Below are 15,209 nucleotides of genomic sequence, written 5' to 3'. Positions count from 1 at the left end.
GACTATGTACAAATAAGGGGATGTATAATTTTAAAATGAGGTTAGTAAATGATCTTTCTTGCTATAGAAACAGTCTCTGTGGTGGCAAAATATTTATTTAAACGGTTGTCTTCATACCTGGAAGGTAGAACATATAAGTCGACTGAATCCACTGAAGTGTAGGAGGAGGAGGTAAAATAGGATGCTATTAGCATGCATTGGTTGCTATTGGCTGCATTTAATTTGGTATTATAAGAAAGTGCTAAACTCAGGGAAGTATTAGCTTGTTTACACACAAGAAGTAAAAGGAATTTAAAAATCCAAAACTTGGATTTTGCAAGGTTGGGAAAGCTGATTGCATCTAGGCCCTAAAAATGAAAAGAAACCTGAGAGAAGTTTTCCAGAACAAACGTACATTATAACCCATCCATGTGAAAAAGACCTACCTAGGAGTATGGGCCTCCTACTCAACCTGGGTTGTTGTTGTTCAGTCTCTATGTCTGACTCTTTGAGACCCCATGTACTGCAGCAGGCCAGGCTTCCCTGTCCTTCACTATCTCCTAGAGTTTGCTCAAACTCATGTCCATTGACTTGATGACGCCATCCAACCATTTCATCCTCTGTCACCCACTTGACCTCCTGCCCTCAATCTTTCCCAGCATCAGGTTCTTTGCCAATGAATCAGCTCTTCACATTAGGAGGCCAAAGTATTGGAGCTTCAGCAGCAGTCCTTCCAATGAATATTCAGGACTGATTTCCTTTAGGATCGACTGGTTTGATCTCCTTGCAATCCAAGGGACTCTCAAGAGTCTTTTCCAGTGCCACAATTTGAAACCATCAATTCTTTGGTGCTCAGCTTTCTTTATGGTCCAACTCTCAAATCCATACATGACTACTGGAAAAACCATAGCTTGACTATATGGATCATTGTAGGCAAAATGATGTCTCTGTTTTTTAATAGCTGTCTAGGTTTGTCATAACTTTTTTCCAAGGAGCAAGTGTCTTTTAATTTCGTGGCTGCAGTCACCATCTGCAGTGATTTTGGAGCTCGTGAAAATAAAATTTGTCACTGTTTTCATTCCCTGCCCTGCCATCTATTTACCATGAAGTGATTGTTAGGTACCATGAATTGAGAGAGAAACAGGTATGGGGTTAAGAATAGCAATCAGGCTTGAAAATTAGTCCAGGAGAGAACTGTGAGATTGGCAACTACTGTAAGGGAACAGCTCTGCCATGGGTTCCTGGCAAACTTGTACATATCCATACAGGTTAAGGTTGAAACTGCAGCACATTTAAGCCAAACACTCTGTGATCCTGCTGGAACATGAGAGGATGGAGGCCACCTCCCACTTGTTTTCCCACCTGCCCTAGAAGAATGTCATCAGATAGCTTCTCATCACCTCCCAGATTCTGATGAAGCATGCTCTCTGCACCGCTCCCCTCAGAATAGAGCTGCAGAATATAAAACCACATAGCTATGATCTAGATTTGGTTCCCCAGTGATGAGGAACTGGACTACAAATCTCAGCTACAGTCACCAGCCCCTTTTCTTCGGTGTCATCCTTTTCAGTGTGTGGGTAAGGACCCAGGGAGCTAGCACCTTTGGCTTCTTCTATTTTTGCTATCTACAAAATCAGTGCAGATGGTGACTGCAGCCATGAAATTAAAAGACGCTTACTCCTTGGAAGAAAAGTTATGACCAATCTAGATAGCATATTGAAAAGCAGAGACATTACTTTGCCAACAAAGGTCCGTCTAGTCAAGGCTATGGTTTTTCCAGTGGTCATGTATGGATGAGAGAGTTGGACTGTGAAGAAAGCTGAGCCCCGAAGAATTGATGCTTTTGAACTGTGGTGCTGGAGAAGACTCTTGAGAGTCCCTTGGACTGCAAGGAGATCCAACCAGTCCATTCTGAAGATCAGCCCTGGGATTTCTTTGGAAGGAATGATGCTAAAGCTGAAACTCCAGTACTTTGGCCACCTCATGCGAAGAGTTGACTCATTGGAAAAGACTCTGATGCTGGGAGGGATTGGGGGCAGGAGGAGAAGGGGACAACAAAGGATGAGATGGCTGGATGGCATCACTGACTCGATGGACGTGAGTCTGAGTGAACTCCGGGAGTTGGTGATGGACAGGGAGGCCTGGCGTGCTGTGATTCATGGGGTCGCAGAGTCGGATACGACTGAGCGACTGAACTGAACTGATGGAAGCAATAAATATGTCTCATGTATCTTCACCAGCTTCATCACTCAGGCCTTGCCTTTGTCTTATATGTGTGAAACTGACTGGGAGCAAGTAGATCTGAAGGTTACTAAGGTTTTGAGGTCATTGTTTTGTGAAGAAAACCAGAAATTCGGAGTATTCAAACTTTAATATAATTTTCAAGCTTGCATAATAGGAAGTGGGTGAAAAGTCATACAGCCTTCAGAGAGCACTAGTTTCTCAATACCCTATCTAGACCTGGTTAGAGAGGATCATAGAGAAGGAGGACCCTCCAAGAGGGTCTTTGGAGAACACTGTGCAAAGGAACTACTTTCAGAGAGCAGAACCTGAGTCAGGAAGAGGAACTATCCAGTGCCTCTCCAGTAGGACTTCAAAGTTGATACTGATCAGCAACAGCTAGGAATCTCCCCTCTTTCCGGAACTTTCTGAAAAGAAATTTTACTGTAGTTGTTCTGTCCCTGCTCCACTATTATATATCACCATGTGATTGGTGGGGATGAGGGGTGAGCAGCAACCAATCTGTTCAGTCCATATGTCACTGGACCATCCAGTGGATTCTGGCAGAGACTGTGTAGCAGATCCTTAGTATCCCATATATATCCCCTCAGCCTTACCACTCACAGGCATATTGGGAAACTTCCAACTGCCAGCACCTGTGTTTCTTTGCATGAAAGCATTCTGTGACACCAGGAGTCGGCTTTGCCACCTGCACAGTAGCCCAGGAAGCAAGGAGATTTATGACCCATGGGAAAAAAAAAACCTTCAAACAATTACTGACAGGAGTTGGTGTACAAAGACTCTTGTTTGCAAGCCTCTTGGATGGGCTATTTCACCCTCGCTCCCAGAGTTTCCCCAGTGGAATTAAGCTCCAGTCTCCATGGTGGTAACTGACCTGTCAGTACATCCTTTGGTTGCCTTTTTATCCCTGTCTCTCTTCCCCATTCTCTAACTTTATTTTAGCAAATATTCTTTATTTTACCAAATAAAACATTTGAAAAGTCTTGTCTAAAAGTGTGTTTTCTGGGGAAACACAAACTAAGACAAAAGACCGAAGACATGTGGTCCTCTTTGATAGTGTATGTTGTGGCTGGGACAAAGTTGCTGAGCCAAGGATTCCAGTTCCCATCCTGTCTGCATCTCGATGGGGTCATGTGACTGAGTTATAGCCAATATAATATAAATAGAAGTGATGTATAGCACTTCCAGACCTAGTTCATGGAAACCTCTTGTACCTCCCACACTTCCTTATTCTAGGTGTCAACATGCAAGGCAGTCTTGGAAACCACATGTTGAAAATGGCAGAGCATCTCTTAGCCTGTATCTCTGATTGACTAACCAGAGCTATGAAGGTGGAACCCCCCGCACACCGGCCTCTCCAACAAAATAAGACCTCTGATTCAAACTGGGCTTTATACTAGCAGGAAGCCAACTTGCATTATGTTAAACCATTGAGATTTGGAGCTTCATCTGTTATGTCAACTAGTACCAACCTAATCAATTCTGAAGTTGCCAGGGTTTAAACAAATGTGTTACCATTTCAAAAACTGTTTTTATTATCAGAAAGGCCCTTGGAAAGAGGAAAGCGTGAAATAGGTTCAGAGACAAATGCCAGAGGCCACATGGGGAAGAGCATAGACTTCGAAGCAGGCTGCCTAGCCTGAATACTGGCTCTGACATGTACTGATTGTCTGACCTCGGGCAAATTACTTAACCTCTTGGTGCTTCACTTTCTTCCTGTATGAAATGGAGATGATAATAGTAACTAACTTATGAGGTTACTATAAATTAATATCTGAAAAACACTTAGCTTAGTGCCTGGCACACAGTTATGATAAATTTACAAATTCCTAATTTTCCAAAGGCCATCATGAAGTCTTTAAATTGTTTCCTATGATACAATCTAACCTGCTCTGCTGTTATGATCGTGTCAAAGCAACAGAGATGGCTTTAGGATTATGGATGTCCTTCCTTTGCAATATGACTTGGTTACAATAAATAGGAATTTTCCAGAGTTTGCTCCACTCAGAGGTCACTGGGCATCTTGGGCTACTGGTTTTAGGCTGTGTTAGCTTTAGGCAGATCATTAACCTTAAGAGCAATGCTCACCTCTTGACCCTATTTAGTTTTTGTCCACTGGCCTACAGAGAAGATTGCTCAACCTACTTTTGAGATAATCCTTTATGTGCATTTATTCACCTATTTGACAATTTTTTGAGCCTTATACCTTGAGAGACTATTTTCCAACTTAGGGTTAGCATGTAAAACAAGAAAAATGTTAGACTCTATTTCCTTTCAAAGGTATGAATAAACGAGGAGTTGGAACACTTGTAAATGAGCACAATAACTTGTAAAATTCATTCATTCAGTTAACAATATGCTAGAATATTAAAAAAAATAAAGACTAAAAATTAGTAGCTAATGTCATCCTCATTTGTGCTTCTGTCATGTTGAAGTAGCCTGTATAAGAACCATGCTCTTGTTGAGCACATCCAGATGTGGATAAAGCCCCAGAAAACATCTATTTAAGAGCATTAGACATTAGAGGTGCCGAGTTTCTGGGAAAGGAGAGGGGTAACCCAGAGATATACCCATTGGAATGCAGAGTTCCAAAGAAGAGCAAGGAGTGATAAGAAAGCCTCCCTCAGTGATCAGTGCAAAGAAATAGAGGAAAACAATAGAATGGGAAAGACTAGGGGTCTCTTCAAGAAAATTAGAGGTACCAAGAGAACATTTCACGCAAAGATGGGCTTAATAAAGGACAGAAATGGTATGGACCTAACAGAAGCAGAAGATATTAAGAAGAGGTAGCAAGAATACATAGAAGAACCGTACAAAAAAGATCTTCACAATCCATATAATCACAATGGTGTGATCACTCACACTCACCTAGAGCCAGACATCCTGGAGTGTGAAGTCAAGAGGGCCGTAGGAAGCATCACTACGAACAAAGCTAGTGGTGGTGATGGAATTCCAGTTGAGCTATTTCAAATCCTAAAAGATGATGCTGTGAAAGTGCTTCACTCAATATGCCAGCAATTTTGGAAAACTCAGCAGTGGCCACAGGACTGGAAAAGGTCAGTTTTCATTCCAATCCCAAAGAAACGCAATGCCAAAGAATGTTCAAATGACTGCACAATTGCATTCATCTCACAGGCTAGCAAAGTAATGCTCAAAATTCTCCAAGCGAAGCTTCAACAGTATGTGAACTGAGAACTTCCAGGTGCTCAAGCTGGAATTAGAAAAGACAGAGGAACCAGATATCAAATTGCCAACATCCATTGGATAATACAAAAAGCAAGAGAATTCTATAAAAAAACATCTACTTCTGCTTCATTGACTATGCCAAAGCCTTTGACTATGTGGATCACAACAAACTGTGGAAAATTCTTCAAGAGATGGGAATACCAAACTGCCTAATCTGTCTCCTGAGAAATCTGTATGCAAGTCAATAAGCAACAGTTAGAACCGGACATGGAACAATGGACTGGTTCCAAATTGCGAAAGGAGTACATCAAGGCTGTATATTGTCACCCTGTTTATTTGACTTATATGCAGATTCAGTTCAGTTCAGTTGCTCAGTCATGTCCGACTCTTTGTGACCCCATGAATTGCAGCACGCCAGGCCTCCCTGTCCATCACCAACTCCCGGAGTTCACTCAGACTCACGTCCATTGAGTCAGTGATGCCATCCAGCCATCTCATCCTTTGTTGTCCCCTTCTCCTCCTGCCCCCAATCCCTCCCAGCATCAGAGTCTTTTCCAATGAGTCAACTCTTCGCATGAGGTGGCCAAAGTATTGGAGTTTCAGCTTTAGCATCATGCCTTCCAAAGAAATCAGAGGGCTGATCTCCTTCAGAATGGACTGGTTGGATCTCCTTGCAGTCCAAGGGACTCTCAAGAGTCTTCTCCAACACCACAGTTCAAAACCATCAATTCTTCGGCACATGCCAGGATGGATGAAGCACAAGCTGGAATCAAGATTCCCAGGAGAAATATCAATAACCTCAGATATGCAGATGACACCACCTTTATGGCAGAAAGCAAAGAGGAACTGACAAGCCTCTTGATGAAAGTGAAAGAGGAGAGTGAAAAAACTGGCTTAAAACTCAACATTTAAAAAACTAGTCCCATCATTTCATGGCAAATAGATGGAGAATGGACACAATGGACACAGTGACAGATTTTATTTTCTTGGGCTCCAAAATCACTGCAGATGGTGACTGCAGCCATGAAATTAAAAGACGCTTGCTCCTCGGAAGAAAATCTACAACAAACCTGGACAGCACATTAAAAAGAAGAGTCATTATTTTGCCGACAATGATCTGTCTAGTCAAAGCTATGGTTTTTCCAGTAGTCATGTACGGATGTGAGAGTTGGACCATAAAGAAAGCTGAGTGCCGAAGAATTGATGCTTTTGAGCTATGGTGTTGGAGAAGACTCTTGAGAGTCCTTTGGACTGCAAGATGATCAAACCAGTCCATCCTAAAGGAAATCAGTCCTGAATATTCATTGGAAGGACTGATGCTGAAGCTGAAGCTCCAATACTTTGGTCACCTGATGAGAAGAACTGACTCATTGGAAAAGACCCTGATCCTGGAAAGATTGAAGGCAAGAGAAAGGAATGACAGAGGATGAGATGATTGGATGGCATCACGGACTCAATGGACATGAGTTTGAGCAAGCTCCTGGAGTTGGTGTGCTGCAGTCCTTGAGGTTCCAAAGAATCAAACTGGACTGAGCGACTGAACTGAGCTGAACTGAACTGATGTAACACCAAGCCTGGGATTGTGCATAAACAGCAAGGTAGATGAATCTTACAAATATAACCTTGAGTGAAAGAAGCCAGATGTAACATTGTACATATGGTATGATTCTATGTCTGTAAAGTTAAACAATCAGCAGAATTAGTCTGTGTTGCTAAAACTCAAGATAATGGATACGCTTGTGGGAAGATGGGAAGTAACTGAGGAAGGGCATCCCCACCCCATTAACGTTCCTTTTCTTGTGTTATACGCTTGTGCTCACTTGGTTATAATTCATCGTTTTATACTTGGGACATGTGAAGTTTCATGTTATGTTTATTACACTCAAGAAAAAGTTTTTTAAATTCTCTCTAAATTCGGAAGACTTGTCCCAGGCAGAGCTCATAGACTTCCGGAAGAAGTCTTCCACAGTCTGCACCTGTGCTTCACCAGATCTCAGCCTTCAGGACAGGGTTGCAGGAGACCATTTTATGGGGGTTGAGGGTTGGAGAGCTTCTGGGAGGGACCTGGAGTAGGCATCCGAGACGCTTTGAAGGAAGAGTCTGAGTATCCCTGAAAATAGTGTTCAAAATGTTGTATATTCGTGTGCACATCCTTTCCTAGAGGAGGGATCCACAGGTTTCACCTCGTCTACTGCCCCTCAGTCCCGAAAGGGAGGGCCATGCAAGAGCTGCCGTCTAGGTCTAGAAGTCAAGGAACCTGCATTCTAGTAACTAACCTGGGGCCCAGGCGGTCACTCTCACCTTGGGCTTCAGTGTCTCTCTCCAACGGGCTCCGGGGTTGCTGCGGCTCATATATCTGGGTGCGGACCTCTAGCTGGCGAGCGGAGACCCAGCCTCGCAGCTCCTGGCGCTGGGCAAAGATGCAGCCGAGGCTCGGCTGGCGAAATGCCCGCACAAGGGATGGGGGTGTGGCGAGGGCGATCCGCCGGAAGAGCTAACCCTTCCGAGGAGGCGGATCCGCCCCCTCGTGGACAGGTAAAGCTAGTTGAGGCCCCGGGAGCCGGGTAGGTGTCGCGCGTCAACGAGGAGAATGAGGCTCGTCATCTGCTCCCTGCTGTGCGCTGGCGCCCTGGGTGAGTGCGCGCTGGACGCTGGGTGAGGGCGGCCCCCTAGGATGGGGACTGGGTACCAGCAGAGGGTCAGCCACGGCGGAACGCTACACTGCCTGGGCTAGAGCGGCTACGAAGTAGCCCAGAGTCTGGCTGGCTGCAAAGTGCCTTCCACCCCCGGAGGTGCATCAGTACACCTGACAGGCAGTCGCCCTTGAAGAAACTCTATAGCCTAGGACAGGAGTTCACAAACTATGACCAGCCGGCCAAATTCCTCCAGCCGCCTATATACAGCAGACTGAGCTAAGAATGGGTTTTACATCTTCACATGGGTGGAAGAAAACAAAAAGAAAAATAGTTTTGACATATGACAATTAAATGAAATTCAAACGTCAGCATCCATAAATAACACTTCACTGCAACAGGATCAGGCTCATTCAGTTAAATACTATCCACGGTTGCTTTCGGGCTTCCCAGGTGGCTCAGTGGTAAAGAATTCTCCTGCCAATGCAGGATATGCAGGCTTGATTTCCGGGTGGGGAAGATTCCCCTGGAGGAGGAAATGGCAACCCACTCCAGTATTCTTGTGGGGAAAATCCCATGGACAGAAGAACCTGGGTACAGTCCATAGAGTCGCAGAGTCAGACCTGACTCAGTGACTAAACAATGACAACAACAACAATAGCTGCTTTCAGGCTTTAAGGCAGGGTTGAGTAGTTGCCACAGAGACTGTATGGCTCGCAAAGCTAGTCATTGCCTCGGTAGACAATTATGGACAATGTTCGTGACCCCTTGCCTGAAGGCTGTTCATCCCATTTAGAGGGGAGGAAACAGGGTCAGAGGAGAGAACGGATTTTTTCCTCCAGGACTCACAGACTATTAATGAGGGGCTGAAGCACGCGAGGTAATCTTGTCAAGTATCTAACCAGAAGGACATTTCCTGCTCTGAACATACAATGCCTCCCATCCCTACTATACACTAGAAAGGTGGAGAAATATAGGGGACAAACACCCGCCCTAGAATGAGATCCACCTGCCACTCAGTGCCATGTGACTCTGAGTGGTCCCTTGTCCTCTCTGAGCTAATTTACTCCTCAGTTCAGTAGAAATTACTTTTCCACAACAAACACAGTTGCTGTGCATGTGATGTGAGGTCATGTGCCTAAGAGCAGCGCTCTAGGCACAGGTGAGTTATCACTGGAAAAAAATCCTGCTCTTAAATGAAAGGGGCTCTTGGTTGGGTAAGCACAAAGTCACTGAGTTCATGCAGGTGGAAGCCCTCCCAGGCTGAACGACTGGGTTCTGTCCAGCCCTGGTTCTGTCAAGGTCTCAGGTTGTCTTAAGTCATTTCTGGGGCAGCATATCTATCATGGGGGGAGGGGTAACCTGGGCTGGACAGAAGAAGGCAGGAAATGCAAGGAGTGCTTTCTGGGTCTCCCTGGCCAAGTGCTGCCCTCTAGGGCCACAGAGGGAGCTCTGCAGGGGCTGAGGAGGGCTGACCGGTTTGCTGCTGCTGTGGTCCAACTGTGGCCACAGGGAATCTGTAGTGCAGCTCCTTGGTCTCTCCCCATTCTCCCTGAACAGTGCTTGTGTTGTTTGTTCTTCTCCCATCCTTCTCCTGGCAGTGTCAGGCACTGACTAAGCGTTCGCTCTCCCAGTCAGCTCTGTGTTTACTAAACAGAGGCAAGAGCTGCCTCTCCTCTGTCCTCTGCCCACTCCACCCCAACATTTCATCCCTCTTGGTGCTGGGCAAGGCTGGAATTGGAGACCAGCTTTCTTCAAAGCTCAGTGTTCTTTTCCAATAAAAATTCTTCAGGGGGCAGATGACAGGAATGTGACCAAACTAGCTTAAACTAAAATTGTCAGTGGAGAGGGGGTGGTGATTAGGAAACCTTGTAAGAGCCAAGAACCAGGGGCTCAGAACAGCCTGTCTGTCCACCTTGGCTGCTACCTTTCTCGATCTTTTGCTCTTCTAGGGAAGATATTTCTCCACACAGTGAGCATGGGCTACCAGATTGAAATATTTGAGGTGGGCTCTGAGTACCCCTTCTTGAAATTGTCACATGATCTGATGGAGTGTTATTGATGGCTGGTCTAGTCACCAGGCTATTTGACTCCATTGACCCTTAGCTTGCTTACATACACTCTCTTTCTTTTTAAAATAACTTTTACTTACATTTAATATAATACCTTTCTTTATGTACACATACAGTTCAATGAATTTCAACAAATATGCCTACCCACATAACTACCACCACAATCAAAACACAGAACATTTCTGTCACTCTCAAACTGTCCACTATCCCTTCCTAGTCATTCCCATTTTTTCCCACTTTAGATAAGTTTTTCCTTTTCTAAGATTTCACATAAATGGAATTATACAGTACCTAGTCTTTTGTGTCTGGCTAATTTCATTCAGCGTAATTGTTTAGAAATTCATCCACATTGTTCACTCCTTTTTACTGCTTAGTAGTATTTCATGATGCGTCTTTGCTACAGTTTGTTTTCCACTACTTTCTTAGTGGATGTTTAGATTGTCTTCAGATTGGGGGTATTATGACTAAAGCTGCTTTGACTATTAGTAGCCAAGTCTTTGGGTGGACTTATGTTTTTATTTCTTTTGGGTGAATATTTAAGATTAGCATTGCTGGGTCATAATGGTAAGTGTATCTTTAACTTGTTAAGAAAATGTCAATTTTTTTTTGAGTAGTTGTACCACTTTACATTCCTACCAGCAATATGAGACTTTCAGTTGCTCTACATCCTGCTAATACTTGGTGTTGTCAGTATTTTCACAGTTAGCCTTTCTAATAGATATGTGTGGTAGCTCACAATGGTTTTAAATTGCATTTCTCTGAAGAGTAATAATGTTGAAGATATTTTTGTATATCTTCTTTTGTAAAGTATCTGTACAAATATTTCCCTGTTTTTCAACTGGATTATTTGACTTCTTGAGTTAAAAAGCCCTTTATATTTTCTAGATGCAAATCCTTGGTCAGATAAAGTGTACTACTTACACTTTACTTACACATTACTCAGTCATTTCCAACTCTTTGTGACCCCATGGACTGTAGCCCACTACGTTCCTCTGTCGTGGAATTCTCCAGGCAAGAATACTGGAGTGGGTAGCCATTCGGGGGATCTTCCCAATCCAGGGATCGAACCTGTGTCTTCCACGTGCAGGTAGATTCTTTACTGTCTGAGCCACCAGGGATAGATGTATTACAATTATTTACCAAATTTGTGGCTTAGCTTTCCATTTTCTAAATGATTTCTTCTGAAGACCAAATGTCTTAACATTTTGATCAGGTTCACTTACCTAATTTTTATTTTCTGTTATTATGTTTTGTGTCGTCTCTAAAAATATAACTGGCTAGCCCACAAGTTGCAGTATTTTCCTCTTTGTTTTATTTTAGAAGTTTTATAGCTTCAGGTTTTGTATTTTGGTTTATGATGCATTTTTAGTTAATTTTTGTGTGTGGTGTAAAGAAAGAGTTGTGATTCATGTTTCTCATATGGATATCTGGTTTTTCCAGGACTTGTTTTTGAAAAGAATATCCTTTCTTCACTGAATTACCTTGACAGCTTTGTTGAAAATCTATTGCCTCTATAATAGTAGTAGTGTTATAGTATAGTAGTAGTTTTAGTTGCTCAGTTGAGTCTGACTCTTTTTGATCCCATGGACTGTAGTCCAACAGGCTCCTCTTTCCATGCGATTCTCCAGGCAAGAATACTGGAGTGGATTGCTATTCCCTTCTCCAGAAGATCTTTCTGACCCAGGAAACAAACCTGGGTCTCCTGCATTGCAGGCAGATTCTTTACCTTTTGAGCTACAAGGAAGACCTACTGCCTCTATATGGGTCAATTTCTAGACTGTCCTGTTACATTATGCTTTAGTGTCTCCTTATGACAAGATCATACTGCCTTGGTTACTGTAGCTTTATAGTAAGTCTGGAAATCAGATAGTATAAATCCTCTGGCTCTATTGTGCTACTTCAGTGTTGGTTTGGCCATCTAGGTATTTTGCATATCCAAACACAGTTTTGAATCAGGTTATCAATTTCTATAAAAAGCAAGATTAGGTTTGGATTTTTATTGGGATAGCATTTATACATTTTGAGGAGAGTTGACATCTTGAGTTTTCTAATCCATGAACATTCTATATCTATTTATTTAGGTCTTCTTTCATTTATCTTGGGAATATTTTGTAGTTTTCATGTACAGGTCTTATTCATAAGACCTGTTGAACTCATCTCTAGATGTGTCATTGTAAGTTGTATTTTTAAAGTCTCATTTTTGTAGTTTTTATCTTTTTAGCATTGTAGAGATCCAGTTGATTTTAGTACATTGACCTCAAATCTGATGATCTTCCTAAACTCATTTATTCCTTAAAGTTTTCTTTGTAGAGAAACATGTTATCAATGAACGTAGACAATTTTGTATCTTCTTTTCCAATCTGTGTACCTTTTGTTTCTCTCTTGAGCTTTGTTAAAATGATTAAGACCTCTATTACACTGTTGGAAGTGATGAGAATGTCTATCTTTGACTTGTTTCTGACCTGAAAGGGAAAGCATTCAGTCTTTCACCATTATGTATGACAGTAAGTGTGATTTTTTTTTTTGTATATGCTCTTTTTCAGGTTGAGGACATTTCTTTCTATCCTTACTTTGGAATTTTGAATTGGCTAGTACCTTCTCTATTCTATTGAGATTATCATATAGATTTTTCTGTTTTATTCTGTAATATGGTGAACTATACTGATTAATTTTTGCACTTTAATTCAACTTTTCATTCCTGGGTAAGGGATAAATACGTGTGTGTGTTTGTGTGTATGTGTGTGTGTGAGTGTATTCATGTACTCAAAAAATTTTGGCTGGATTTGATTTATTAATATTTTCTGATTTGTTAATGTTTTGTAAGTGATTTTTGTGTCTGTGTTCATGGGGGATATTTGGCTGTAGTTTACTTTGTCTTTAATGTCTTTGTTTGGACTTAGTATAAAGTTAATGTTGTCTTTAGAAAATGAATATTTTTTCTAAGGAATGTTTTCCAGGTGTGTTACTTTCTCCTCTACTTTATAAGATAGTTTGTGTAGCACTGGTGAGATTTCTGTTTTAAGTGTGTGATAGAATTCATCAGTGTAACCGCCTGGGTCTGGAACTTCCTTTAACATTCATGGTAGTGCAAGTTTGCTGAACCCAAATCCTCTCAACATTTGTTTGCCTGGAAAAGTTTGTTTTTTCCTTCAATTCTTAAAGTTATTTTCATTGGTTGTAGATTTCTAAGTTAGTAAGTTATTTTTCTTTTAGCACTCTAGTGATATCATTCCATTGTCTTTAACTTATATGGTTTCTGACAAAAAGTCTGAGATATTTATTGTCTTTGTTCCTCTGTACCTAATTTTGCCTGTTTTCTCTGGTTGCTTCAGAACTGTGAGTTTGTAGTTTTCATAATAATAGGAAATGTTCTGACTGAATATTTCTTCCCATATTTTTTCCTGCCTCTCCCGTCCGTTTTTATCCTGGACTCCAGTTACACGTATTTGGATCACTTTATCCTATATGATAAATCACTGAGGCTCAGATCATTTGTTTTTCGATCTTTTTTCTCTCTGCTTCATTTTGGATAGTTTCTAATAATGTCTTCCAGATCATCTTTTTTCTTCTGTGGTATCTGTTAATCCCACCCAGTGGAATTTTCATTTCAGCCTTTCTGTCTCTAGCAATTCTTTTTGGCTCTTTACATCTTACATTTGTATCTTCATTATGCTCATGTTTTTCTTTTCTGAGGGGGTCACTAGGTATGAAAAGTATTTCACATATCCATGATCCTCTCCAGTCAGAAGTTCTTTTACACGATGCCATAAGCCTTGGCTGGTCGTTTGACTCTCCCATCCTGTGAATGGCCCCACAGATAGCCTCAGTTTTTAACTGGTCTTTGAGCCTGCCTGTCATTTTGTCAGCCTTGGCCAGGTTCATCTGGATGGTCCTTGGTACTGATGTTACAGTTGCTGGTGGAGCATTTCCATGGCAAGTACAGGTCCTCAGACTTGCTGGCATCATTCTACATGCCTAGGGGGCATGTAGTGACACCAGGACTAGTGTGAGAGCAGAAAGGAAGTGCCACATCCCTGCAGCACTGATGTTCGTGCTATAAAAAAAAAAAAATCTCTGAGCATACTTTCAACATTTAAAATAGCTGTTTTAAAGTTATTTTTTGTTAATTTCCTCATCTCTTTCACTTCTGGGTCTGATTCTATTGGCTGATTTTCCTCCTGGTTATAGTTTACATTTTCCTGCACCTTTGTGTGTGTAATAATTTTATTGGTTGCTAGACATGGTGAATTTTACCTCACTGAGTACTGGATTTGTTTTTAATTTAAGGGGTGTCAACCTTTTTTCTGGCAGGCACTCATAATGTCTTCAGATCAGCTTAATGTTTAAGATTAGTTTTCAAGATGTTTAGCCTGTGTCTAAATTACTTTTCTTTCTAGATCTAGTTTAGCTTACTTCTGGAATCTTTCAAAAATGCACTATTTACTCAATAAGATTTTCTCCACTCTGAATGGTGTGAACCCAGATGATTCTTAACCCCATTTGAACTCTGTGAAATGCTTGGTTTTAGGTCCCCATTATTTTTTTTTTTCCCCTAAGCAGTTGTCCTTGCCTGGCCTCCACAATGATCAGATTGATAATTAGCTGGAATCTCCAGGGTGTGAAAATCCTGAATCTCTACTTCTCTCTCTTTCTCCTCTCTTTTTGCACTCCCTGCTCTTTGGTGCCCTATGCTGCACATTCTTATTTGCCTCTGCCTTGCCAAGCTACGATCTCTGGCTCCTCAGCTTAGAATGACCATCAAACTGTTTCCTCCTTTCTGCCCTGCCATCTGGACATTTTGTCCAGGATGAAAGCTAGAGTGATTTCAGGGCTTACCTTATTTGTTTCCCTTCTCTCAAGGATCATAATCATGAACTGCCTGTTTCCCAGTGTTTAAAAAAATTTTTTTTCATATGTGTTTTCCCAGGGTCTTGTTTGTTTGTTTCAGCTGTTTAAAGTGCCAGGGCAAGTCCCATATCAGTTATCTGTCATAGGTGGAAACAGAAGTCTATCTGGTTTAATTTTTTTTGTTTTGTGTTTCATTTGTTTTGCTTAGTTCCCTGTTCTACTACTATGTTTTTGTCAAGGTTTTAGCTTT

General features: G+C 41.9%; 1 protein-coding gene across 2 annotated transcripts in view; it reads left to right on the top strand.

The window, feature by feature from the left end:
- The first annotated feature begins 7,900 nt into the window (after window positions 1-7,900).
- The window catches only part of LOC102400938 (inhibitor of carbonic anhydrase), a 43,538-nt gene continuing 36,229 nt past the window's right edge, over window positions 7,901-15,209 (top strand). For both annotated transcript variants that reach the window (XM_006051412.4, XM_006051411.4), the window contains exon 1: window positions 7,901-8,039. In XM_006051412.4, coding sequence (XP_006051474.3) covers window positions 7,997-8,039 — 43 coding nt within the window. In that variant the 5' untranslated portion in view covers window positions 7,901-7,996. The remainder of the gene's footprint in view (window positions 8,040-15,209) is intronic.

This window comes from Bubalus bubalis, chromosome 1, assembly GCF_019923935.1.
Source record: "Bubalus bubalis isolate 160015118507 breed Murrah chromosome 1, NDDB_SH_1, whole genome shotgun sequence".
Taxonomy (NCBI): Eukaryota; Metazoa; Chordata; class Mammalia; order Artiodactyla; family Bovidae; genus Bubalus; species Bubalus bubalis.
This window is presented reverse-complemented; position numbering and strand designations above follow the sequence as displayed.